Source organism: Perissodus microlepis, chromosome 7, assembly GCF_051167445.1.
Source record: "Perissodus microlepis isolate ML-2025 ecotype Zambia chromosome 7, ASM5116744v1, whole genome shotgun sequence".
NCBI classification, from domain to species: domain Eukaryota; kingdom Metazoa; phylum Chordata; class Actinopteri; order Cichliformes; family Cichlidae; genus Perissodus; species Perissodus microlepis.
The window spans coordinates 3573224-3599439 of NC_140467.1; the positions used below are offsets into that span (position 1 = coordinate 3573224).

Consider the following 26216-nt stretch of genomic DNA (forward strand, 5'->3'; position numbering starts at 1 on the left):
TGTTATGTTTGGTATTATCATCTTGTGCTTCCGTTCGAAATAATTGGGCATGTTTAATATAACAATGTCACAAATGTCTCTCTGGGAAACGCAAGAAGAGCCTTTCCACTCCGGTACAGATGGGGGCAGTAGACGACACAGCTTCCTGTGGAGTGACGAGCTGTTGTCAAAAAGAGGAAGACGTGACTATTATATTTACAAAACCTGGGCGAAGGACGAAGAAGGTGAGGTGAGTGTGTGTTTCCCATATGCTGAATGTTGCGGTGTTAATATTATAAAGACATAAGTAATAGAAACATGTTAGTGATATTAGTTAGATGGAAACCTCCTTTATTTCATCAGCAAGCTAACCTAGCATCACATGAGCAAATGAGTTGTGCGCCACAGGTAAGGACGGTTAATAAATGAGAGAAAAAGGGTAGGTTAGGTTTCACTTGTTCCGTGGTTAGTGGTCCCTGCAGATCCATCTAAACTAGTGATGGGCAGATGAAGCTTCATGAAGCACTGAAGCTTTTCATCCAATTGGTTCACCCCAGCGCAAAGCGTCTTGAAGCTTCATTTGCTCTAGTAGGACATCTACTGGACGTAAAAATATTAGCTGGCATGAATTTGAAGAGTGTGGCCTTTTGCACACAGCCTGTAAATGTCAACAACAAAAGGAGTGTGTAAAACATGTATCAATCAATCAATCTTTATTTATAAAGCACTTTTCATACAAAGATGTAGCACAAAGTGCTTTACATGGTTAAAAGCAGCCTACCCCGCCCTCCAACTCACTCCCCACACTTTCATTAACATAAACGATCATGGATACATAACGTTGTAACGTTGAGGTATGGACAGCTACACACTGAGGCTTTGAGCCTCAGTCCTGCCTGTTCACATTTTATTCTGTAAAAACTAAATTTTCACTGCTTTTATGACCTTTTTAGTGGGGAGAACATAGCTAGGATTTAATGGTTTAACAAATCTTTTAAATCCTTTGTCCTCCACAATGCTAAATGGCTGGGAGTCCTCAATCACCATGCTAACCAGGTCTTCATCTATTTGAGATTGTTCGCCTGAGGAAAGACAATAAAAACAAAGCACAAATATAAATATCACACACGTAACTTATTACAGTTGTATAATATTGTTATATCATTTAGTAACATTACAGCATGCTGTATTATCATGGCATTTGATGGCTCACCTGGTCTTGCTCCACAATCTGTGTTCCCCTTATTCTCATGCAAAGCTCTGTAGTGCCTAAGCATGGATGAGGTGTTGTTGTTATATCCCAGCTCCCTGGCACATAGCAAACACTTCACCTTGTACAAAAGTAAAGACAGCTTAACATAAATTGTATTGCACCATCAGTGTTATGAAAATACATCTTCTGTTGAAATTCACATACCTTGTTGGGAGGAATAAAATCAAAATGTTCCCACACAGGGGAGGACATCCTCCTCTTCTTAGCTGGCTCCATTCTCTCCTGACTTTCTCTCCTCACTCTCATAAACCTCCAAACTCTCTCCAAACTCTCACTAACCGCAACTCTCCATCAAACACCTACATTTTGAATGAAGTCTGAGGGGTTTATGTCTCTGTCATATCTCGCGGCAAAGTTCGAACCACTTCATGAACCAGTCACGTGGTACAGCCGGGCAGCGAGGCTTCGGACGTCATCATTTTCAGCTCCTCCCATAAATGAAGCAAGCCTCGATACGCGCATCGCGGAAACGCCCCCTCCTTGCTATATAACACTTCTGGTTTCTCTGCTGTGGTGATTTCCGACGTTTCTGTCTGTTTTTATGTCTTATAACTTTACTTCAGTTGGTAAATACACTGTAGGCAAAAAGATTTATGAAGGGGGTATATAATTTTTTTTGTTTTAAAGACCTGTTTTGCAAGTATTTTTATGGCTTCCTGTTTTTGTATGCGCATTATAATCAATCTAGTTCTTTTTGTTAACTTAAACCCCTTTTCTTGTTTTTCTGCGCAGGAACTTTCATCTCATTCTGATGATAGAAAACAACATTTTCCAACATGCAGGCTGTAGATGACTTTTTAAACGCGTTCAACATTGAGGTCAGCAGAATATCTGTGACACTCAGCCTCTTCCTCATTTTCCTCGGTCTCCTTTACTGGTGAGTGAACAAATGTCAAGTATTTGTTTATTTATGATGGACAGTCGGACAGTTTTTGGATAATGACACATTTTATGTCAGTTTTTCTCTGTACTCCACCACACTTAGCTGGAAATAAATCCTTAGTATGTTTATTTGTGACATATTGTTCTGCTGTGAAAATACAGCAATATATACTATATGTTACATATTATGTATATCCACAGTCACCCATTTTCATAGACTCAAAGGTAATTGGACAATTGACTGATAGGCAGGGGAGGCCTGTTCCCACATTATTTCATGGCAAACTAAGCACTTAAAAGGAGTTAATTATTGAACTTACATTTTGGTCGCTGTTCACATGAACTCTCAATATGAGATGTCAGTGAAGGAAAAAGAAGGTATCGTTAGGATAAAAAAAAAAAAATAAAACTATCTAAGAGAATAAAAAAACCTTCAGGAGTGGGCAGATCAAAGGCAATTCAAGTTAGTTATCTGATTTCAATCCAGTAGATCATGTTTTTCAGTTATTAAATACAAAACCAAAGGCAGTAATACTCCAAAACAAACAGCGACCGAGGGCAGCTACAGTAAATCCCTAGCAGAACATCTCAAGGGAAGAAATCCATCTAGTGATGGCTATGAGTTCTGGACTTAAAAACAATAATGTACATTTAATTATGTTAGTTTGTCCAATTGTTTTTTTGAGCCTCGGAAAATGGAAGAGTATGTATACAAATAGCTGTAATTCCTTAATAATGTAATACAATGCTATTGTTAAACTCTTTGAATCACTGTGGATGTGTACAGGAAATGCATGGTCCTAAGTTAACAATATGTAGACCAAAGGACTATAAGGATGGTGTGGATAGCATTTAACTGAATGTTGTATCTGTGTTCTTTAATGTGCTTGATGTTTAATCCTTTCATTCACAACACATCATCACATTTCTGCCCTTTTGCCTGTAGGTATTCAGTCCGTCCGTTCTCAGTCCTCTCACGATATGGCATCAAACATCCAAAGCCAGTGCCTTTCTTTGGCAACTTATTCATGTTTCAGCAGGTAAGATACAGTGTAACAAAGGAAGACCAGAGTTACCTTCAACATCTGCTTCATTTTGTGTCAAACTGGGATGGTTTAAAGGTTGCAATCTACATCTACTGTCATTTTTTAAAATATTCTGATGCAGTGAAGTAAAAATACAGCTGAATAATATGCAACATTTGTTCCATTAAACTGGGATTAAGCTCCTGTTTAAACTTTTCATTTTCAGTTTTTATAGGGTTGTCAGTTGACCATTATGTTTTATAAATTGATCACTTATAAGGTCATGGCTGTTATAAGCCAATGTGCTGTTAACCTTTTCTGTGATTTCAGTTATACAAACAGTAAATAATGTGGATATTTTAAGTCTGATGTTTTTGTTTTCCACTTTCTTTTCAGGGTTTTTTCAAACCTATGACTTATGTAATAAAAACACATGGTAGAGTTTGTGGGTAAGTAAAAAAAAAAAAAAAATCAGCATCTACTGAAATTACTATTGTGGAAAAATAGCAAACTGAACATTTGCAAAGAGATCAGTACACCTGGATTGTTATTTTTTTTATAACAGCATTGACACAGAAACTAATAATAGCTCGTGCTACTGCATTTGCTTTCTATGTAATTCTAGGAGTTTTCCTCCCACAGAAACAGAGACACCTGCTGATAAAGAATGCACAAAAATGGACTCATTACCTTGGATTTAGATTAATAGCTGTTTATCTTTTATTTCTGTGCACACACCATTTGCACAGGAAAGTTTATATTACATTGCAATAGTACGTCAAGGTTGAAAAAGTAGATACAATGATGATCTGAACAGATGCGAATACTTTACTTAGCATCAAAGGTTTTTGTTTGTTTTGGCTGGTATCTCACTCATATTGTATACATCGGCATATTTCAGGTATTATTTGGGGCGCAGACCAGTCGTGATAATAGCGGATCCTGATATGCTCAGACAGTTGATGGTCAAGGACTTCAGTAGCTTCCCTAATAGAATGGTGAGGACATTAGGCGGAGAGTTTAGATGCACGATGTGTGATCAGCAATTATTCCCACACGAACTTACTTCATGGGCTGTAATGGATTTTTGCGTTTGTGCTCTTGTCTCATTTTTGCAGGCTTTTCGCTTTGCCACCAAGCCCATGACTGACTGTCTACTCATGCTGAGGAATGAACAATGGAAGCGAGTACGGAGCATCTTGACCCCATCTTTCAGCTCTGCCAAACTGAAAGAAGTGAGACATTAAGATTTCTATTACTTCTATAAATGCATTGCAAAGTATTTGAATTTTCTATTTTGTGATGTAATGACTCACTAAAGGGTTTTGGCAGGACTGGTTTGAGTCTCTCATGATTTATCTTTTTGAGTATAGATGGTTCCATTCATCAACATAGCCATCGATGCCCTGATGAAGAATTTAAACGGCCACGCTGAGTCAGCACAGGCCTTTGACATCCACAAGTACAAAAACAATAAAAAACAAATGCTGAAAGAATCATTTTTATTTTAAATTTTCAATCTTCTCTTTAATTATTTAATTTATTTTTGGTAATGTTTTCCTACAGGTGCTTTGGCTACTTTACCATGGATGTTATTGCCAGTGTGGCATTTGCAACTCAGGTGGACTCGCAGAACAACCCAGACGACCCGTTTGTCCACCACGCTCAGATGTTCTTCAATTTTTCCTTCTTCAGGCCCATTTTGTTATTTTTCAGTTAGTCATCAATATTACTTAATTATTACTTGAATTTAAGATATTCATTTAGGACATTAAAAGAGGAAGATAAATATATTTAGGAATGTGAAAAATTGTACATCGTTTTAGACTACGCCTAAAAAGAAGTTTTTGGAATTGTAAATAATTTTAAGAATTTCTAAGTAAGAAGAAGATTTATAGAGGAAGACAATAAGATATATTAATTAATGCATTGTTTAGAAATGTTGTTTAGATTTCAACTTTACCACAGTGTTATCGGGAATTCTTAATTTGTGTCTTACTGTCTTCAGTGGCTTTTCCTTTCCTTGCCGCTCCCATGGCAAAACTTCTCCCCAATGAAAGACGAGATAAGATGAATAATTTCTTCATTAACAGCATTCAGAAGATCATCAAACAGCGAGAGGAGCAGCCTCCTGAGCAGGTGAATCTCAGACAGTTAACACAGTCACTCTGTGTCTAAAACGATCCGTCTCCCTTCATCATTTGTTTGAAATAAATATTTACCATTTTCTTTTGTTTCTTTTTTATTTTTACATGTAGAGGCGTAGAGACTTCCTTCAGCTGATGTTAGATGCTCGAACCACCAAAGAGATTGTGTCGTTGGACCACTTTGACACATCAAATGACCCCGAGGAGATCGAACACAGGAACCAGGAGACCCAGCCTTCAGGCTCGGTTCAGGAAAATGACCCTCCTCATTCACAGGAGCCGTCTGTCAGGCGTCCACAAAAAAAGATGATGACTGAGGATGAGATTGTTGGTCAGGCTTTCGTCTTCCTCCTGGCAGGCTATGAAACCAGTAGCAACACTCTGGCGTTCACCTGCTACCTCTTGGCCCTCCACCCTGAATGTCAACTCAAAGTACAGAAAGAGGTGGATGATTTCTACACTAGACATGTGAGTGTTTTACGTTGTGGTGCTTTGTTTTGTTTTGTTTTGTTTTGCATGCTGCATGTTATTATGGACAGTTATCGATTATATTCATGCTACTGTTGTTGAAGGAATCACCTGATTACACAAATGTCCAGGAGCTGAAGTATTTGGACATGGTTGTATGTGAAGCATTACGCCTCTACCCTCCTGGATTCAGGTAAAGACGGATGTTAAGTGGAAACAGGGTGTTTTTATAGCACTTTGGAGGATAGGCCATATTTACTCATACATGTATACCATACAACAAGGAGATAAAATGTACATGTCACTGTTTCTCTTGGATATACTGCTTTGCAAGAGTAGGTTGGGCCCATTGGGGAAGGGAGAATGGTGCCATGGACCACCAAACGCTGACCGCCAGATTTAAGGTGGTGATGCAGATGTTAAAAAAAGAAACGATGCAGATATTATTTGGAATCTTGCAGCTTCAGCTGTTACAGGGATTAAATGTTTGTTAATTCAATTCAATTTTATTTATATAGCGCCAAATCACAACAAAAGTTGCCTCAAGGCGCTTCATAGATACAGAGAAAAACCCAACAATCATATGACCCCCTATGAGCAAGCACTTTGGTGACAGTGGGAAGGAAAAACTCCCGTTTAACAGGAAGAAACCTCCGGCAGAACCAGGCTCAGGGAGGGGTGGCCATCTGCTGCGACCGGTTGGGGTGATAGAAGGAAGACAGGATAAAAGACATGCTGTGGAAGAGAGACAGAGGTTAATAACAGATATGATTCAATGCAGAGAGGTCTATTAATACATAGTGAGTGAGAAAGGTGACTGGAAAGGAAAAACTCAATGCATCATGGGAATCCCCCGGCAGCCTACGTCTATTGCAGCATAACTAAGGGAGGATTCAGGGTCACCTGGTCCAGCCCTAACTATATGCTTTAGCAAAAAGGAAAGTTTTAAGCCTAATCTTAAAAGTAGAGATAGTGTCTGTCTCCCGAATCCAAACTGGAAGCTGGTTCCACAGAAGAGGGGCCTGAAAACTGAAGGCTCTGCCTCCCATTCTACTTTTAAATACTCTAGGAACAACAAGTAGGCCTGCATAGGGTGATATGGTACTACAAGGTCATTAAGATAAGATGGGGCCTGATTGTTTAAAACCTTGTATGTGAGGAGCAGGATTTTGAATTCAATTCTGGACTTAACAGGAAGCCAATGAAGGGAAGCCAAAACAGGAGAAATCTGCTCTCTCTTTCTAGTCCCTGTCAGTACTCTTGCTGCAGCATTTTGGATTAGCTGAAGGCTTTTCAGTGAGTTTTTTGGACATCCTGATAATAATGAATTACAGTAGTCCAGCCTGGAAGTAATAAATGCATGAACTAGTTTTTCAGCGTCACTCTGAGACAGGATATTTCTAATTTTAGAGATGTTGCGCAAATGGAAGAAAGCAGTCTTACATATTTGTTTAATATGTGCGTTGAAGGACATGTCCTGGTCAAAAATGACTCCAAGGTTCCTCACAGCGTTACTGGAGGCCAAGGTAATGCCATCCAGAGTATGAATCTGGTTAGATACCATATTTCTAAGATTTTCAGGGCCGAGTACAATAACCTCAGTTTTATCTGAATTAAGAAGCAGAAAGTTAGCGGCCATCCAGGTCTTTATGTCTTTAAGACATTCCTGCAGTTTAACTAATTGGTGTGTGTTATCTGGCTTCATGGACAGATAGAGCTGGGTGTCATCGGCATAGCAGTGAAAATGTATGCTATGTCTTCTAATGATGCTGCCTAAGGGAAGCATGTATAATGTAAACAGAATCGGTCCTAGCACTGAACCCTGTGGAACTCCATAATTGACCTCAGTGTGTGAAGAGGACTCTCCATTTACATGCACAAATTGGAGTCTATTAGATAGATATGATACAAACCACTGCAGCGCAGTACCTGTAATACCTACAGCATGTTCTAATCGCTCTAATAGGATATTATGGTCAACAGTATCGAACGCTGCACTGAGGTCTAGCAGGACAAGCACAGAGATGAGTCCACTGTCAGAGGCCATAAGAAGATCATTTGTAACCTTCACTAAAGCTGTTTCTGTGCTGTGATGAGCTCTGAAACCTGACTGAAACTCTTCAAATAAACCATTCCTCTGCAGATGATCTGTTAGCTGTTTTACAACTACTCTTTCAAGGATTTTTGATATGAAAGGAAGGTTGGAGATTGGCCTATAATTAGCTAAGACTGCTGGGTCTAGAGATGGCTTTTTGAGTAAAGGTTTAACTACAGCCAGCTTGAAGGCCTGTGGTACATAGCCGACCATTAGAGATAGGTTGATCATATTTAAGATCGAAGAATTAATTAATGGCAGGACTTCTTTGAGCAGTTTTGTAGGAATGGGGTCTAAAAGACACGTTGATGGTTTGGAGGAAGTAATTATTGAAGTTAACTCAGAAAGATCAATTGGAGAAAAAGAGTCTAACTTAACATCAATGGTACTAAGAGTAGCTGTAGATAATATTACATCTGTGGGATGATTACTGGTAATTTTTTCTCTAATGATAAAAATTTTATTTGTGAAGAAGTTCATGAAGTCATTACTAGTTAACGTTAAAGGGATGGTTGGCTCAACAGAGCTCTGACTGTTTGTCAGCCTGGCTACAGTGCTGAAGAGAAACCTGGGGTTGTTCTTATTTTCTTCAATCAGTGATGAATAGTAAGATGTTCTGGCTTTGCGGAGGGCTTTCTTATAAAGCAGCAAACTATTTCTCCAGGCTAAATGATGATCCTCTAAATTTGTGACACGCCATTTCCTCTCCAGATTACGAGTCATCTGCTTTAGGGTACGTGTTTGAGAATTATACCACGGAGTCAGGTACTTCTGATTAGAGACCTTAGTTTTCACTGGAGCTACAGTATCCAGAGTCGTACGTAGTGAGGAGGTGAAATTATTAACAAGATAATCGACCTCTGTTGGGGTAGCGTTCAGATAGCTGCTCTGCTCTGTGTTGGTACAGGGCATTGTTAACTGTTGTTACATTTAGCCTACAAGTAATGTAACAAGTTGCAATCCACTTAAAACTTTAGCTGTCTTTCTTTTACACTGTTGCACATGTACACACTGAAACGTGAAGTAGGGCTGGGCGATATATCGAGTTTTTTAAAAATATCGATATATTTTCATACGAGATATAAGATGTGACAATATCGTTTATATCGATATAGTCTATGTTACGTTATAATTATACTTGTGGAGCCGCAGGTTTGCCTCTCTTTCGTCCACTTTTGTCTCTACGCAACGTTACTCGGCCTCGCCTCTCCTTCACTGAACACAACTCCCCCTCCCCCATAGCTTCACCTGCAGGCAATGACAAGATGAAAGCGGAAAATCTCCGTTAGCGAGTTACCGCGGATCGCCCCGTGCATGGGGCTGGACGGCGTCAACGTGTTAGCGAGCTAACCGCGCTAACGACATGCAGCCCGGAGGGGCTGCACGGCCTAAAATCCTTTCATTTTCTCAAAAATCGACAGTGCGCCTTATGTATGAATTCTGGTTGTGCTTACTGACCGCGAACCGATTTTATGTGGTACACAGTGCTCAGCAATCTGTCAAAAAATGTTTTAATATGACTTTGCTAAGCTACGGAGCTGCACCGCTTGATGGATTGTCGGAGGATTACGGCTACCGAGGAGGAGCCTCGCGGAGTGCTTCAACGTAATATTACCGTACTGTGTGTGTATAAGGACCACAAATGGCACCTGTTCAGAGACGTGGTGCAGCTGTGAAATCTGTCTCTTTGTTATTATGCTCAGTGTCTATTAGTTTACATTTTGACTGCACAATTGTGAGCTTTTTGTTATGCACAAAAACAACATTGTTTTCTTTTATTTATGGACCATGATTATTTAATAAATGCTGATAATTTCTTTTTGAGTAATTTCGTCATGTACATCTACGCTGTATATAAAAGTGCCCGTGTGACATCTGGGACACAGTGTGACTAAGAACTCTCTTTTTGTTCTTAACTTATGGCTTTTAAAAAAAATATCGAGATATATATCGTAGATCGCCATCCAGCTAAAAAATATCGAGATATGAATTTTGGGTCATATCGACAAGCCCTAACGTGAAGTAATTTTGGCAGGGTGCTCTAAATAAATGAACCACTGCTGATCTACTGGGATCTTTGTGCACCATTCCTGGGGTTTAATGATCCTATAAAGAAACAATATCCAGTTAGCAGCAGTTCTCTGGGTAAAAATGTTGATGCCAGAAGTCTGAGGAGAATATCCAGGCTGCTTTGAGCTGATAGAAGGAAAGAGTAATTCAAATAACCACTCACTACAGTTGAGGTATGCATCTCTGACTGCACAGAACATTGAATCTCGAAGCAGGCAGTTTTACAGGAGGAGATATTTGAGTTGCCTCTCCTGTAACCTAAGAACAGGGAAGTGAGGCTGAAGGTCACATGGGCTCACCAAAATGACAGAAGATTAGAAAAATATTGCCTGCTCTCACCAGTTGGACATTTGGATGGTGTTGTATTTCTTGCACAGCATTAAAGCATGCAGTCATCCTGCCTTGTATCAACAGTTCAGGCTGTTGGTGATGTAATGGTGTGGGGGATATTTTCCAGGCACACTTTGGGCCCCTTATTACTAGCTGAGCATTATTTAAATGTCACTATCTGTCTGAATATTGTTGCTTATCATCTCCATTACTTTATGTAAAAGAAAGTTTTCAGGCTCTTTGCTGTCCTGTGATAAAGGAAATCGACCCCATGATTCAGTAGCTCGTAGAACCAGATGTATAAGGAATAACTTGAAGTAATGGTTTTCAGTATAACTTTATCAGTCTCACAGCAGTGTGGAGAAATTTGCCCACTCGTCTCTCAATGTTGCTTCAGTCTTTCTCATTGCTTGGGTAACATTAACAACTGTCTTGAATTATTCCAGTTGTGAATAATCTTGCTCACTATAGAACAACAGACCTGAAGTTGATTTCTGACCATGCCTGTATTGATGAACAGGAACAATTGCTTCTCTAAACTGATACTTTTCCTTCTTGGCACTGAGTTAACACGAACCGTTTTATATCTTTTATAGAGGTCAAATTATTGATCAATCAATAAAATGCATTTGATTAACTGCACCTAGCTGCTAATTACCCTCTTAACTCATGAAGTATGTAGTTTTTCACTGGACTGCAGAGTCCTGTGAAAAAAAATTTTTACCTTAAAAATAAAAGCTATATATATCCATCCATCCATCCATCCATCCATCTTCATCCGCTTTATCCGAGGCCGGGTCGCGGGGGCAGCAGCCTAAGCAGAGAGGCCCAGACCTCCCTCTCCCCAGCCACCTCCTCCAGCTTATCCGGGGGAACACCAAGGCGTTCCCAGGCCAGCCGAGAGATATAATCTCTCCAGCGTGTCCTGGGTCTGCCCCGGGGCCTCCTCCTGGTGGGACATGCCCGGAACACCTCACCCAGGAGGTGCCCAGGAGGCATCCTTGTCAGATGCCCGAACCACCTCAGCTGGCTCCTTTCGATGTGGAGCAGCAGCGGCTCTACTCTGAGCCCCTCCCAGATGGCCGAACCTCTCACCCTATCTCTAAGGGAGAGGCCAGCCACCCTTCGGAGGAAGCTCATTTCTGCCGCTTGTATCCGCGATCTTGTTCTTTCGGTCACTACCCACAGCTCGTGGCCATAGGTGAGGGTAGGGACGTAGATCGACCGGTAAATTGAGAGCTTCGCTTTTACACTCAGCTCCCTCTTCACCACGACGGACCGGTGCAGCATCCACATTACTGCAGCTGCAGCCCCAATCCGTCTGTCGATCTCTGGCTCCCTTCTCCCATCACTCACGAACAAGACCCCGAGATACTTGAACTCCTCCACTTGGGGCAGGAACTCATCCCCGACCCGGAGTGGGCACTCCACCCTTTTCTGGCTGAGAACCATGGCCTCAGATTTGGAGGTGCTGATCCTCATTCCCACTGCTTCACACTCAGCTGCGAACCGTTCCAGTGCGAGCTGGAGGCCCCCACCCGATGAAGCCAACAGAACCACATCATCCGCAAAAAGCAGAGATGAGATTCTGAGGCCACCAAAGTGAAAGCCCTCCGCCACTTGGCTGCGCCTAGAAATCCTGTCCATAAAAATTATGAACAGAACCGGTGACAAAGGGCAGCCCTGGCGGAGCCCATCACCCACCGGAAACGAGTCCGACTTATTGCCGGCAATGCGAACCAAGCTACTGCAACGGTTGTATAGGGATCGAATGGCCCGTAGCAATGGGCCAGACACCCCTTTATATATAATGATTTTCTTTTTAATATAATTTAATTGAATTACGTTAATTCCGTATTTTGTCCCATTAAGGTTTGCACGAGAAGTTGACCATGACTGTGTAGTGAATGGCCAGTTCCTTCCTAAAGGAATAACAGTGGAGATCCCTGCAGGCTTCCTCCATTATGACCCGGAACATTGGCCAGAGCCTGAGGAGTTCATCCCAGAGAGGTGCTTCAGTCTACTTCTAATAAATGACAAACAGAGCATATTCAAATTTAAAAATATCAACACTTGTAACTAACTTTGAAGTCAATCAAATGTTGATGTAATAACATTAATACAAGACAAATATTAACCTAAGGTGTTGTTCATCCATTTGTCTGGTGAAAGTACACCATGTGCAGCGCTCAAATGACATGGCTGTGTGCCACGTCTCTGATCAAAGTCAAAGTACAGTGTACCAATTATACATTTTAATGCAGTAAAATAATCACTATCTGCCATTGCAATGGTCTGCTGCCTCCCAGCAGACCACAGCACACTATGCTCACCACAACTGAGAATCTCCATAATTTTTCTGTGGACATTGAAAGATATTCCCTTTTTGTATACAACCTCTGTGTTGGCCTTTGGTTATATTAGAAAGATCCTTTTTAGTCACCATGGGCAACCGTTCATTATCCTTGTGGTGAACCACAAGATTTAATTTCATGTCCCAGTTTATTTTCTGATGATTAAGTAGCATTAAAGAAAACACACAATGCCTCTTCATGCTATACAGCTGCTGTTTTAAACATTTTCAAAAAAACCTTAAGCCTGTTGCCAGAAACTTACTTGTTCAGTTTGACTCTGTCCTTTGAGTTTTGAGCTTCACGTTGAAAAAGTTGCCTGGTCTTGCTTTTTCCAAATTAAAATCATCTCTAAAATGAAACACGTAACTGACAGGATGATTTTGTATTGGCACTGCCTTTAATTCTCCCCCAAAGCACCTAACGTGTGAATTATCCCCAGGTTTACACCAGAGGCCAAGGCCAGTCGACACCCATTCGTATACCTACCGTTTGGGGCCGGCCCTCGTAACTGTGTGGGAATGAGGCTCGCCCAGCTTGAAATCAAAATGGCTTTAGTGCGCCTGTTCCAAAGCTTCAGCATTGTGGCCTGCTCTGAGACCAAGGTATTCATTTATTATTTTCTACTAAAATGTGTATGCAATGTAAATACTTGGACAGTCAGTAATAATGACCATAGAGATGTTTGGACATTAGAAAGTGCCGTAACTTTCAAACAATTCACTCATAATTTGTTAGCTGCCTTCATATTGGCTATGATGTTTACATAAATATGTAAATATGCACTTCTTCTGTCTTCAGGTTCCTCTTGAGTTGAAGTCATCAAGCACTCTTGGACCTAAAAATGGCATTTATGTGAAAATCACAAGAAGGGACCAAAGAGATGGTCCATTCATTTCTCCATCAGATGATTAGACACCAACCTGAGGCTCAAGGTCTTAGTGTATCATGCCTTTCCTTTGATTTACAGCAAAATATTTCCATAGTTACTGACATTCTGCATACCTCAATGATTCAGCCCACACAGTGATCTGAAAAGTCGATGATAATGATAATATTGCCGCTGTAATGATAAACACAGTGGCACAAAAGTGCTGTTGATCCAAGTGCTCTTTACCAGTCTCTCTCTTTTGGATACAGTTTAGGTCTTTTTGAACTCCCTGCTGATGGGTGCACCATGCGGGTTATTCATTTGTGAGTGTGCTACAACACAACTCTGAATGGCACTTCTCACAGTCACACATTTCCACTTTAAGTGAGTTGAATTTACAAAATAATGACATATTTTTGGCAAAAAAGTCGTGTTTTTTGTTACTGATACACTGAAATCTTTGATGGAGCACGAAGTGGTCGTAACTCTGTGCCTCCAAAGCTGCTATTTGAGGGTGAAGTAAGTGGTTTTATAATAGGAAAGAAAATCTTTGTTTTGTTCCTGATGACCCTTGTCCCTGTTACATGTCTCAGGATATGAAACACTCACTGCACTTTAACTCTGTGGGACAAAATATTAGAATCCTTTCATTTACCTGTGTTGATGAACTCATTCATTATTATTATTGCACCTTATTGGAACATCAGTTTCCTATACTCATATCCAATCTGTCAATTTAGATTTTTGGCCATTACTTGAGAAACTGCAGTGCTGAAATGTTATTAGGCCTCAATATAAATGATCTAAAAGTGTTTTATTGATGATTCATTCAAATCTTTCTAGGAAACAAAACAATCTGTTTAATTGATTTACATATGAAATGGGTGAAATGCAGCTTGTTGTTGATGCAAATATATAAATAAAGTGGTAACATTACTCCTTTTTTCAGTTTTGCAATGTGTTTATTTTGCAACAAAACAAACAATCCAATTTTGTTCTGTATCTTAACACCAGATCGTCTGTTGTCCTTGCTAAGGCTTGCACTGATGTAGTTTGCTAAGCGTTTCTGCCTAAGGATATACTTCAAGCATGAAAGCAGAGATTTTGTGAGGGAAAAGGAAATGCGTACAGTTTCAAGTGCAAAATAAGGATTTTCTGATACATTTCAAGAAAAACCATTACAATGATTTCAAGTTCAACTCGAAGTCCCTTATCAAGATAATATTATAATACTGAAAATACTGCATACTATAATCAAATAGTTTGGTAGTTTTATAGTAACATTTCTCACTCTCAACTTCTGACACATTATGATTAAAAGATTTGGAGAAATCACCACAATTTCACAAGGCCGATGACTGCGACTTATTGAACTGCAATAAGAAAGTATCATGCAGGCAGCCTGGGCTTTTTATATATATATATATATATATATATATATATATATATATATAATTGCTGTAAAATTACTAAATTGTCATCTTTTAGGAACAATTTGAATTTTCTTAAGCCCAAAATAGTTGAGGAGTTGCGGTAATGTGAAGCGCACATGTTAAATATAGCAGAGCTGATTTTTCCTCTCTGTGGTCAGACGACAGTACTTTGTGAGTGCTTTGTGCTTCTGAGACACACCAAGTATTTATAAACCTGGTCTTCTCTTCTTTCAGAAACTGGTTGAATTTTGTCTCAGCACAAACGGTAACAGAATTGAAAAAACTTACATGACACTGCATTTAAAACAGACATGAGAAGTCACTGAGCATGTCACAGGAATAAGAAGCTACATTTAAAATTAAAGGCTGTTTATACATATGAGCTCTGAATAATCAAAATGTAAAATGATAACCTGTGGAGTGTTCATTAATTGCATTTTTTAAAAATTTTGTCATTATCTTTGTTAACTATTAAATTATTTTAATCATTTTTCTACATTTGCAAAATTCTAAATTTTCAAATACACCACGAAACTAAAGAACACTAGTGAAGAACATTCACTAGTCTGAAAAAAGAAGGCAAACTGCGACTTATGAGTAGTTGATAATGTATTCTGGGTAAATCTGCTGCTTTTCAAAGACAACGTAAATGCTGGGTTTGTTCTCAGAGTCAACGCAACTATCGTAGAGAGTTCTTCCGTTTGATTTTAGCGGCGGGCGAACGTACGTGCTTCTCCCCTTGGTGTAGTCCCCTACCAGGACCAGGGCAACAAACATAATCTTGTTTGGAGTTGCTCTGACACTGGCGTATCTGTCAGAGTAAGATGCATCTTTGGCAAAGTAGCTCCCTAAAAATAAAAAAGTGTTACTGTTAATATAGTCCAAAGAAAAAAAATGCTAGTGATTTAGTACTCAAGAGTTTTCTGGTGTTCATTTTGAGGAAGATGCATTCCTTTTATGGCTTTCCAGTATCAAATTTTAGCTACAATGTGTCCATTATACTACAAAAAGTGATGCAAAGATTGCTTTGCTGTACCTTTGCCATAGGCTGTGCCATGGACCCCACACATTCTCCAGTCAAAGTTTTGCTCACAGATGGCCTCTATCAGAGACTCGTCAGTCCCGTGGAACAAATACATCATTGAGGGGTCTCCTCCGTTCCTCCCCTTCATCTGCTCTTTCTGCCTGAACACAGCGTATGCCATTTAAGTGGAAACATCCTTCTTGCAGAGATTTGTGTGTAAAACCTTAATTTAGCTGCTTAATTTAGCATAAAGACTTGATATGAGGGGGAAAGAAAACTAATAACCCCATCAGATAGCTAGTGAAGATTCAGCTATTTCCTGTGCCAGGCCAGAACTTAGTCCAACACCTGCAGTTTCGTGTTTTTTTCCCCACTTTTTAACAGTAACAAGTTCTGTTGTGTTGCTGCTAAGGTAAACTACACTGTGTAGAGTAGATTCACTATTTTATCACCTGGTTCCTCCAAAAGTTCAAATCATTTCTTTAAAAAAACCCAAAAATCTCTGTCAGTAATTTACCACTGGAAGACTCTCCACAGAGACGGGTTCTGGATCCTTTGGATGCTGTTAATTTTTTTCACCGGCATTGTGCGTCCAAATAAAGACTCAATCAGATTGTAATCTGGTGCAGATTGGGAGAGATGTATTAGCTGAAAGACAAGAATAAAGTGCAAATATACAAGTTAACAATAAAAGTAGAAATATGGGTTTAGTGTTTAGTAATACTGAGCACAGGGTTGGGTTTTTGTTTTTAAATAGAAGAAAGATACCTTGTATCCAAACTCAGGTATGGCATTTTTGTCCCAGTGCGAAGGTACGCTTTCAGCTGTGGAGGAGCTGGAGCTCTTTGATGACGTGCTACAGAGAAGACATGCAGTATTCATTTTGTTGGTAAACTCACTTAAGACAGCAACCAACCAAGACTAGAAATATTTGAATAGCCTGAATCAATGTGCACAAGTGGAAGTCAAAATACCTCTTCAGCTTGTCCTCCACGTCATGAGCAGACACAAAGCGAGGCCTCCTCCTGACATCTCGCTTGGTTTTGAATTTTATATTCTGCTGATACATCGCCTGGTTTCCTGTCGCATCTTTGAAATGGAGAATATATTGCTGTTTGCCAGCACTGAACGGAATCTCTGTATCTCTGTCTTCAAGGTATACATTCTCCAGGGTTTCAGAAGTCACTGATGATTCCTCATCACCCTAAAGAGAACACAACAAGAAATCCACCAAAGTTTAGATTCCAAACATGCCAGTGGTTAAATTACTTGGCATATCTAACTATAATACATCTGTTCCCTTAGAAAAGTTCTGTCAAGGGTGGCAAGATCTTCATACTCATCGAAAGAATCACAATAAGTCACCTTTCCATATTCCAACCATTTCCCACCATCGTCCTTCCAGTACCAGACCCACTGTGTAGTGAGAATGAAGTGAGGGGGCTTTGAGACAGACGAGGCAGTGGACAGGCGACGAACTGGAGAGTTTCCATATCTCATGGTCCTGAAGTCCACCGACTGCTCACTAGGGGATGAAGAGCTAAGAGGGATGTAAATTCCATCAAAATGAATGGAAATCTATAGACCCGAGCTCATGTGAATAACAGTAATATGCATTTAATCTTTTAATCTTTTACTGCAGATGCACCACAAACAGTACATCTGTGTGTTCTGTTTCTTCATGTACCTTTGAAGAGACAGAAATCTGAAAAGCCCTAAGCTGGACAAAGGTTGATCCATGCAGCTCGTCTCTTTTGCTGGGTCACAGTATGCCTTTTCAATTTCCTCCATAGTGGGCAAGTCCTTCCAGGTTACACCATCAGTGTCTAAAACCTGCCATCTGTAGGGCAGATGCCAATGGACACGTGCACACTTGTCTATGAAAAACACACACCAGCATTCATTTATTAGGCGGTGCACATATGGACATAGGCCTATACGTGTTGAGATGTTACTGTATTGTAGATATGAAAGGCAGCTTCCATCATCATGATCATTACCTTTGAACCCGCAATGTCTGCGAATGAAATAAAGGCAGATTTCATTCATGTCAGCATTGCTCGGTGGCTTAGATGGACAAACAGAACTGGTTGGGGATCCAGGATTGCTGTGGGAAGACTGCTGGGAAGACTGCTGAGGCTGCTGAGTTGACGTTCTTACCTCTGTTAGCACTACAGAAGAGACACATTTATATTGTGTAGATTACTGGTCTTGCTGATTGACAAAAATCTGTGCAAGACATGTTTTTATAAAAATCTGCTTTACCAGTGACACCAGTACCCTGCCTCTCCTGTTGACCCATGATGATACATTTATTTCTGTAGATTTTGTGAAGGTTTTCAATATTCTCACGACTGAATCCTCGGAAGAGCTTCATCGCATGTCCATTGAGGCCATGCTGTCTTTTGCACGAAGAGCCAAATTTGCAGTCACCCTGGAAAAAATGCTGGCAGACATGGAGCTTTGTGCACGAGGTGGTGAATTTACATGAGCCGTGCTGACCGTTGCCCTTGTTGTAATGTGAGCATATCTAAAAGGAATCATAAAGGATGATGAAGTTCACATATTTTCAACAGAAGAACAAGACAATCTCCACAATTGCCTCCAAGTGCAAACCGCTAAAACATACCTCAGGAAGCAGATAAGGATCATTCTGCAGTAACAGCTGGAACAGCTGTTTCTCTGTGAAATCATGAAGATTGTACTTCTTCAAAAGCTTTGCATTGTATGGAAATGCAACACTGTGTGGATTCTTACACTTCCCTCTGTAAATGACAACATGCCATCCAATTAAAATATTCTGTTTTACTTATATTTTTCAATATTATTGCTTTTGAGTTTAGTGTCTGAGCCAACGTATCTATAATTTTTCATAGTCAAAAACCTAATTTAAAGATGCATGCAGTGGTGCTAGTTCAAGTCATTATGCAAATGGACTGTTTATAAGGTAGGGGACATCTGCATTCAGCTGAGACTAAAGAAGTCACTTGGATGAGTTTAACGTTTCTCCAACTAAAAACGTCGTATCCAGATGAAGGCATGACCTTCAGCGTGAGCAGTAGGCTCTCTATCATTTATTTACATTATGGGTGTGTTGCATTTGGGGGAAAATGATCAAAGTCCTGTAATTGAACTGTCAAATTGCTGCCATCTTCTGGTCACAATGTTGCACTACAATCGTGCAAACATTAGGAAAAAATGGAGTGACCCAAATTCGTAAAATTCATAATGAATGCGAGGGCACGCAGTCTCCATCAGGCCAAGCTAAAGTCACATTTAACAATTTTGATTACGGTGATGTCCACAATGTCTCATGAAATTCAGCTCGGTTTTTATGTAAAGTCAAAACAAGAGTTCTTATAAGGTCATGGTGCTTATTCCATCATCATTCACTATTTACACTGAGTATTAAAAGCACTTTTCCCTGTGGGGTTTTTTATTTACACCTGTGTTCAGACTGAAGATTAATTGCTGTGGGAATGCGATCACTATGAAGCACCAATAAGACGACGATATGTTGCAACCATAGGCGATGACTAATAGCAGGAAAACAAACCTGAATCTGCGATTATTTGCTGGGCTTTAAAGTTTAAACCCACGCAAAGCCCTTTTGCGCTCTGCGTAGTTTGTTGAAAAACACCATCGTGAATGATTGAGCACCTTTTTGCTCATTTATGGCGGTGATAACTATCACCGAGTCTTTGTTATTATAGGAAAGCTTTCTACAAAAATAAATAAATAAATAGGTTACTTACCCGAACGTGCACTCTCCGCAAACAAAATACTTGCACAGGTGTAACCCATCGCACTGCGGACACTCTCCAGCTTTTTTCTGACAGAGCCGCAGATTGGTTTTAGCCACTACCAGACTATCCGGGCTGATTATTTTACTTCCCGTCTTTGTTCTTTCTTTAATGGCTATTTTACCATCGTCAAAGAGCACACTGCGTAGGACCGAATCCGCAACCGTGAATTTCTGTGCGAGCTGATCTTCTAATTTCCCGAATTCCAAACACCCCTGGTTGTCGCACAAGGTTTTGATGATGAATTTAGACAGAGTCGATGTCATTCTGCAATGACATTTGTTCCTTTAGCTAAGAATTCCAAAGTAGCCCAGTTATGGCTCTGACCGAAATCTCCGGCTACGTTCGGTTACTGAGAAATGAAACTGAAACTTAAACATAGAAAGGTTTGCATTATGGTTGCCCTGCCCAGAAGGAAAGTTATCGCTACAAGTTTTTTAAAAAATACAAAAATAAATATATATTGTCACGGGGGCGAGATTGCGTAGCATATAAAATCTGAAAATAAAGTGAATTTTATCTTAAATTAGTAGTAGTGGATTTTCATGTGGTTGCATTAAATCTAAATCAATCGTAAAAAAGAAATGTAACAAGTGTCACCTGGCAGGAACTTTGACAAGGTAGTGGGTGTGTGAGGTGAGGTGAGCGCCTTTTGTGGGAAGTTCCAGACACGATTAACTCACTCTGGCAGATAGGACAGCAAAAGTCGCAACAAGGAGACCGATGGTAGATATGGTTATTAGTGAGAGTAGGACGGAGCTCAAGAGCAGAATACGACACAAAATGAAGGAAAGGTGGCAAAAGCAATGGGAGGAGGAGAGGAAAGGGCGATGGTTGTACAACATCCAAAGGAAAGTGGGGGAAATGAGAAGTACAGGACGAAACAGGAGAGAGGAGACGATTATATCTCGACTGAGATTTGGACACACTGGCTTAAATAGCACATTATTTTTAATAGGTAAACACTGTACAGGGGAGTGTGACTGCAGTAGGGAACAGGAAACAATAGAACATGTTTTATTGCATTGTCAGAAGTATGATATGGAAAGGAGACAACTGATCAAAAAGCTGGACGATATGAAAGTGAAGTTGGACTAGTTTGATTTATTTCGCGTGAGCTCTATAAGTGAAAGTTATCAGGCTGTATTTTGGTTTTTAAGGCAGACCCATTTGTTCGGGAGAATTTGAATTATTTATTTATTTATGTATTTATTGTCATTTCGGTCCACACTCCACACCAGTTGGTGGCGGTAATGCACCATTTTGCTGTTTGCCAACCGCCAATAAACCCTATACAGAAGAGGAAGAAGATTAACTCACTCTGGTGCGAGTGGGTATTTTGGTCGTGTGACCACAAGTTTTAATCAATCAAGTTGTAGATCGACTGCACCTCTGCTGTCCTTCTTTTTTTATTCTTTTGGTTGATTTGTAATTTGGTTTTGGCTAGCCCGTCCAGCCGCAAAGGCTGTTATGAATGATTGAGAGTGAGTCTTGTAAAGGCGGACTAACCTCTCTTCTTGTTTTTTCGTTTATTTGATTGTGCCACTTCCCTTTACAAACCCAGGTTGCAGGTCATGCATAGCGCAGAGACCCGAATTGTTTGCAGTGCGTGGCCACAGGTAAATTGATTGCAGTGTCTCTAAAACTGGGTGTAACGGTTTGCAGTGTTATTTGTTAGCAGCAGTGACTGCAGGGATGTCGGACTCCAGGCCTCGAGGGGCGGTGTCCTGCAGGTTTTAGGTATCACCACGGGTCAGGGTTGGGTTGATTAGTTCATTACCAGGCCTCTGGAGAACTTCAAGACATGTTGAGGAGGTCATTTAGCCATTTAAATCAGCTGTGTCTGATCAAGGACACATCTAAAAATCTGCAGGACACTGGCCGTCGAGGCCTGGAGTTCGACACCCCTGCTGTAGAGTCATTGATTCGCACCTTTGGTTTGATGGTCTTATGTGCAGCTGGGATATTAGTAGAACGGGGGTGTCCAACTCCAATCCTCGAGAGCTATCGTCCTTCAGCTTTTAGACTCATCCTTGTTCCGACACACCTCAATCAAATGGCTTGTTATCAGGCCTTTGCCAGATTTGATGGCATACTGAAGAGGTAATTCAACCATTTGATTCAACTGTGTTGAGTGAGGATGCATGTAAAAGCTGCAGGACAGTAGCTCTCGAGGACTGGAGTTGGACACCCCAGTAGTAAAATGTTTTAAGTCCTGTCTGGGAATGAATGGGGAAATGTATGTTTAACTCATGGAATAAATTATACATTCATTTCTTTGACATTTTATTCAACACATTAGTGCTCTGTTACACAAACAAACAAAAAAATCTCATACACACACACACTTCTTGAGGAAGGAAGGCGAGAGCATTTTTTGAACTCTATGTAGTGAGTAAAAGCCACCGAGTAACCGCTAAGGGCCTCTATACTACTTGTGCAAACTTTCAGGCCCAAAGCTCTTACAGGAACGAGCCCAGAATAAACGGGACAAGAGGGTCAATATCAGTCAGATATGTTAAAATTTATTATTTTAAAAGAACACAAAGGGTTTGCAAAAGGCGTAAAAGATCAAAATGGAAAAGGTCACTAACGACCACAAGATAGTCTTATTGGTGCAACCTGCCAGCAATGCAACTATCACCTGAGGGCTTGCTCTCCCTCGGCGGTCCCAGATGCTCGTTGCTTTAAAAGAAACAAATCCACCCCAAATAAATACGAGCCCAACAGAACACTTATCGCATGCACTAAGTGTTTTAGTTCAGGCAATAATCGGTGGCACTAAAAGTCACTCTTAATAAAACTTATTCACTGCAAATCCACACGGAGCACCTCTAAAAGACCTAATTCCCCTAAGGTAAGAGCCCAGCTCAGGGATTGCACATTGCCCGACTAATATTGCACCAGCCCAGTAGAAATAAAAACAAACACGGCATAAAAAACAGTTTTAAAAGGTGACCCTACTAAAACCAAAAACGCAACAAAAAGGAGAAGGAGGAAAAAACAGTGACAAATTCACATGTGCAGCCTGTCCTCCAGCAGACAACTGTTTGCTGCACACCTGGCTTGTCTTCTAAAATCACTACTCGAACCTCTGCTGTAGAGGTTTAAAACAACCGTTTGTGTAGAAGACAATTAAAACTCCTCAGGCTCTTCATCTACTCACACAACCATTTTTCACAGCCCTCGTCAGTGCAAATGACAGAAGAAGAGGACCTGCTGCTACTTCCTCTTTTATACCCTCTCTTGCTCTCTTGGGTCCCCTGGGTCCTAAAGCTTTCCCTATTACATCTATTACTCTCATTGCAAAACTTACTGAGTAAAACGTTTCCAGAAGTGCGTGAATGCAACACTAGGCCATAGAAACCAGAGGTTCAGTGTACCTTAGCAACCATGGAGGACGAGCTTTCCTTGATCGAGGAAAATGGCGAGGTCACGCAAGAACAGAAGGAACTCATTTACAAACGGATCGAAGAACTAAAGTAATGACAGTTCATATTTATTAAACTAAAAATAACTCCGTCCTATCGGCTGTAACCCTACAACTGACTTTATTTAACTTATTCCGTATAACCCACCAAAGTTACTTGCTAATGCTCTGCTAATGGTCTGTAATTTCAGTTTAATGTTACTAAAATACAACTTTTCGTCTATTAACCATTAGCTACAAAGGTACAGGTTGAGCTGTTCCACCCTCTACATAATGTTTTTTCTAATTAATTTTTCTTAAAGTAATCGGTTACTTCTCCGAGCATTTTTAAGTGATTTTTTTTTATTTTTTTTTATTTATTTTGCTTGCTTTTCTTATTCATTCTTCCCCGAGGCATTCCAATGCAGCCCTCCTGGCAGAGAATGACATGTTTGAAAGCTTCATTTGCCGCCTGGATCCACAAGACCTGCTATCCCAGGCTGGGGGAGAGGGTGCCGGGGCAACACGAAGCTTGAAGCTGGGGGCTGGGGTAAGTACCATAAAGGTTTATTAAATAACCTTGAATGCAAATCCTTACTTGCCATTATAGGTCTCTTCCTAAAAGTAAACACTGCAGATTAATGCTTCACACTCAACACATATCTACACACAGCACACTTTATTTGTCAGAACTTGTGAATTAGATAGACAGTGAAGAACAAAGTCCTTTTTATGGCTGTCCCAGCTGCAGTGTAATGTTTTTATAGTTTTAGGTAATGTCAATTTATTTACTGTTTGAGACAGGCCAAAATAAAGCAGATCTTATTGCATCCTATGCACACTCTTTCCAGCCAATAAATGTTTGACTGAAAACATTTGCATTCTCTTTCTTGAACAAAACATCTTAGGATACTATTTTGAGTTTTTGTGCCTTCAGGGCGTTGGATGGAGGCGAAAGTCCAGGTCCAACATATCGGACCGTTTTCAGCCGCTCACTTTAGAACAAAAACTGTGCATAGCACAGAGAGAAGTAAGAGAAACACAACAGGACCGGGAGAAACTCAAACTGAAATCTGAAAAAAACAAGGACAACTACAAGGTTACAACACACACACGCAAAAAATAAAACACAATATATAGAAACACTGACCTCAGGTACATTTATTCATGAATCATACCCGTCTTTTCAGGCCTCTATGAAGGAAGCAGAATTACGTCTGGCTGATATCAGGAAGGCCAAGAACGATTTTGAGCGTAGGCTGGTCAAACCTACGAAGGACAACACGCTAGAAATGAAAGAGCCAGAGAAGGTGCTCCAGTACATTGAAGACAAGTTAAAGGTAACAAAACTTGTCTTTTTAACAAAACAGTGACATCAACATGTGCACAGCAGTATTTGAATAGATCGTTCCAGGTTAGAGGTATGCACATTTCCAAAGGCCAGAGACTTTTTACCCTTTTAAAGTCATATTATTAATTTTACCCAAGTATTTTATATAAAGTCAATAAAATTACTAAGATTATTAAGTTGGGTTAGCTTCTAAAGATTGAAGCAAGCAGCGTAAAGAACTTTTATTCACCTTTGTTAGTTATCCGCTTTCTTCAGTCCTGTTTATACCCTCCCTTTCACCTCATTTGTTCTGTTCAAACGTATGTACAGGTCACCCAGCTGGAGACCTTAAATGTAAAGAATCAGGCACTAAAGCTCCACGAGAAGAAGCTCCTGCAACAGCTGCAGCAGAAAAAAGAGATGGGGAAAGCTGAGTATGAGGTAGAGAATGAAAGCAAATGTGTTGCTGTCAAGAGATTGTGTAGGTTAGACTGTTACACGAGAGGACAGAAAATCAATGTACAGTCTGCTTTCTGCTGCCAGAGTTTGTCAATGTCTTACATGTTTGTAACCATTTATATACTTGCTCATTTTGCTAGTGTGTAAATGCAAAGTTCTGTGTATTGCATCTAGGAATTTTTTCAGGAGTATGACGAGCCAAGACCTGACAAAAACCTGGATGAACTTCAGATCAACAGTTTGAAGGTTCAGCGTGTTCTCAGCTCACACAAGGTAACTCGCTGGAAATTTGTCAGATGGTGTTCTTGGCGTTATTTCCAGTATAACCTTCAGCTTATCTGTCATATCTGTATGAGCAGGAAAAGCTGCAGAGTGTGACATTAATGTCGGCAGAGCTGAGCAATGACATCGCCAAAGTGAGGCAGATGCTGGCAAAAATAGAGGAGGAGTTAGAGCATGCTGAGAAGGTTTGTCGAAATTAGTAAAGCTTCAAGAATCTAAAACCCCCAATTTTAATACCTGATCTTTCTCTCCTCAGGAGCATTCAGCAGCTGAAGCCCTTAACCACAAACTCAGACGGCAGCTCAGAGATTATCAGGCTCCTGATATCACTGAGTACATGCATGTCAAAGACAAATACAAGAAGCTTAAGCAGAGCATTCACACTTGGGAGAGAAAGGTTGGGATCGCTGAGGTAAAATGTTATTTTTATTTAGTCTCTCCTCAATAACAATAAAACTGTTGTGCCATAGTATTAAAAACAACATCTCTGTTTTAACTAGATGGCCTTCAAGACCCACACTAAAGTGTGGAACAAACAGGTTGGAACTAGCTCCGGGGAACACCAAATCCCAATAAAACTCCCACACATAGCAGGACATAACATTTAGAAAAAAGAAGTTTCCCAAATGACTGATTTGATGACAACAAGAAAACTTTCCATCAATCGTTCTGCGTCTGCTTTGTTTATTATTGTTTGCAATCTTTTAATGCTTTTTGTTAAATGTAAAAACAATGGCTTTCATCCTCATCATATCTGTGTCCCTGAGAGTTACTTATTCAAAATTATGATTGACATTAAAAACACGTTGTGTTATTGCTTTTCCTTTCTTTCTTTATGCAAATGTAACTCATTCATTTAAGATTAAGACAGCTGTTATTGACACAAAAGGGAAACTCGTTCTGTAATGCAGTGTGGTGCCGAGGACCATCTGCAGCTGTGTTAAATGGCACAGTGACAGGAGAATGAACTGATCATGTCACGGCA

At 40.2% G+C, this 26216-nt stretch overlaps 3 protein-coding genes across 4 annotated transcripts; 2 read left to right on the forward strand and 1 right to left on the reverse strand.

Annotated features, from left to right (window-relative positions):
* Nucleotides 1–136: 136 nt before the first annotated feature.
* LOC146382299 (thromboxane-A synthase-like) lies at nt 137–14434 on the forward strand. Of its 2 annotated transcripts, none has more exons than XM_084932849.1 (14): nt 137–229; nt 1985–2129; nt 3081–3174; nt 3556–3608; nt 4061–4157; nt 4278–4394; nt 4533–4621; nt 4726–4874; nt 5168–5298; nt 5418–5774; nt 5879–5967; nt 12142–12279; nt 13063–13225; nt 13422–14434. In XM_084932849.1, exons 2-14 carry the CDS (start codon nt 2029–2031, stop codon nt 13533–13535), a joined length of 1692 nt encoding a protein of 563 aa, XP_084788975.1. In that variant the 5' UTR covers nt 137–229; nt 1985–2028; the 3' UTR covers nt 13536–14434. The 2 variants fall into 2 exon arrangements, with proteins under 2 accessions (XP_084788975.1, XP_084788976.1); XM_084932850.1 differs by having other exon boundaries at nt 137–224.
* On the reverse strand, nt 14429–20130 carry parp12a (poly (ADP-ribose) polymerase family, member 12a). Its single transcript, XM_084932848.1, has 11 exons — nt 19704–20130; nt 18578–18713; nt 18214–18478; nt 17949–18119; nt 17636–17825; nt 17314–17488; nt 16923–17152; nt 16717–16804; nt 16466–16596; nt 15961–16109; nt 14429–15772 (listed from the first exon to the last, which is right to left on the reverse strand). Exons 1-11 carry the CDS (start codon nt 20015–20017, stop codon nt 15516–15518), a joined length of 2106 nt encoding a protein of 701 aa, XP_084788974.1. The 5' UTR covers nt 20018–20130; the 3' UTR covers nt 14429–15515.
* A 2017-nt stretch (nt 20131–22147) lies between these two features.
* Nucleotides 22148–26045, forward strand: cfap263 (cilia and flagella associated protein 263). Its single transcript, XM_084932860.1, has 9 exons — nt 22148–23233; nt 23575–23710; nt 24098–24259; nt 24351–24500; nt 24821–24931; nt 25124–25222; nt 25309–25416; nt 25488–25643; nt 25732–26045. The coding sequence occupies exons 1-9, from the start codon at nt 23145–23147 to the stop codon at nt 25837–25839; spliced, it is 1119 nt and encodes a 372-aa protein (XP_084788986.1). The 5' UTR covers nt 22148–23144; the 3' UTR covers nt 25840–26045.
* Nucleotides 26046–26216: the final 171 nt, after the last annotated feature.

Bases quoted from the DNA above. Each gene is read 5' to 3' on its own strand.
- cfap263 (XM_084932860.1), top strand. From the start codon at position 23,145: ATGGAGGACGAGCTTTCCTTGATCGAGGAAAATGGCGAGGTCACGCAA. The intron at 23,711-24,097 runs GTAAGTACCATA...TTGTGCCTTCAG, and splicing joins GCTTGAAGCTGGGGGCTGGG to GGCGTTGGATGGAGGCGAAA. The intron at 24,501-24,820 runs GTAACAAAACTT...ACGTATGTACAG, and splicing joins ACATTGAAGACAAGTTAAAG to GTCACCCAGCTGGAGACCTT.
- parp12a (XM_084932848.1), bottom strand. From the start codon at position 20,017: ATGACATCGACTCTGTCTAAATTCATCATCAAAACCTTGTGCGACAAC. The intron at 18,714-19,703 runs GTAAGTAACCTA...TGTCATTTACAG, and splicing joins TGCGGAGAGTGCACGTTCGG to AGGGAAGTGTAAGAATCCAC. The intron at 18,479-18,577 runs GTATGTTTTAGC...GATTCCTTTTAG, and splicing joins ATCCTTATCTGCTTCCTGAG to ATATGCTCACATTACAACAA.
- LOC146382299 (XM_084932849.1), top strand. From the start codon at position 2,029: ATGCAGGCTGTAGATGACTTTTTAAACGCGTTCAACATTGAGGTCAGC. The intron at 3,175-3,555 runs GTAAGATACAGT...CTTTCTTTTCAG, and splicing joins ACTTATTCATGTTTCAGCAG to GGTTTTTTCAAACCTATGAC. The intron at 4,622-4,725 runs GTACAAAAACAA...GTTTTCCTACAG, and splicing joins CAGGCCTTTGACATCCACAA to GTGCTTTGGCTACTTTACCA.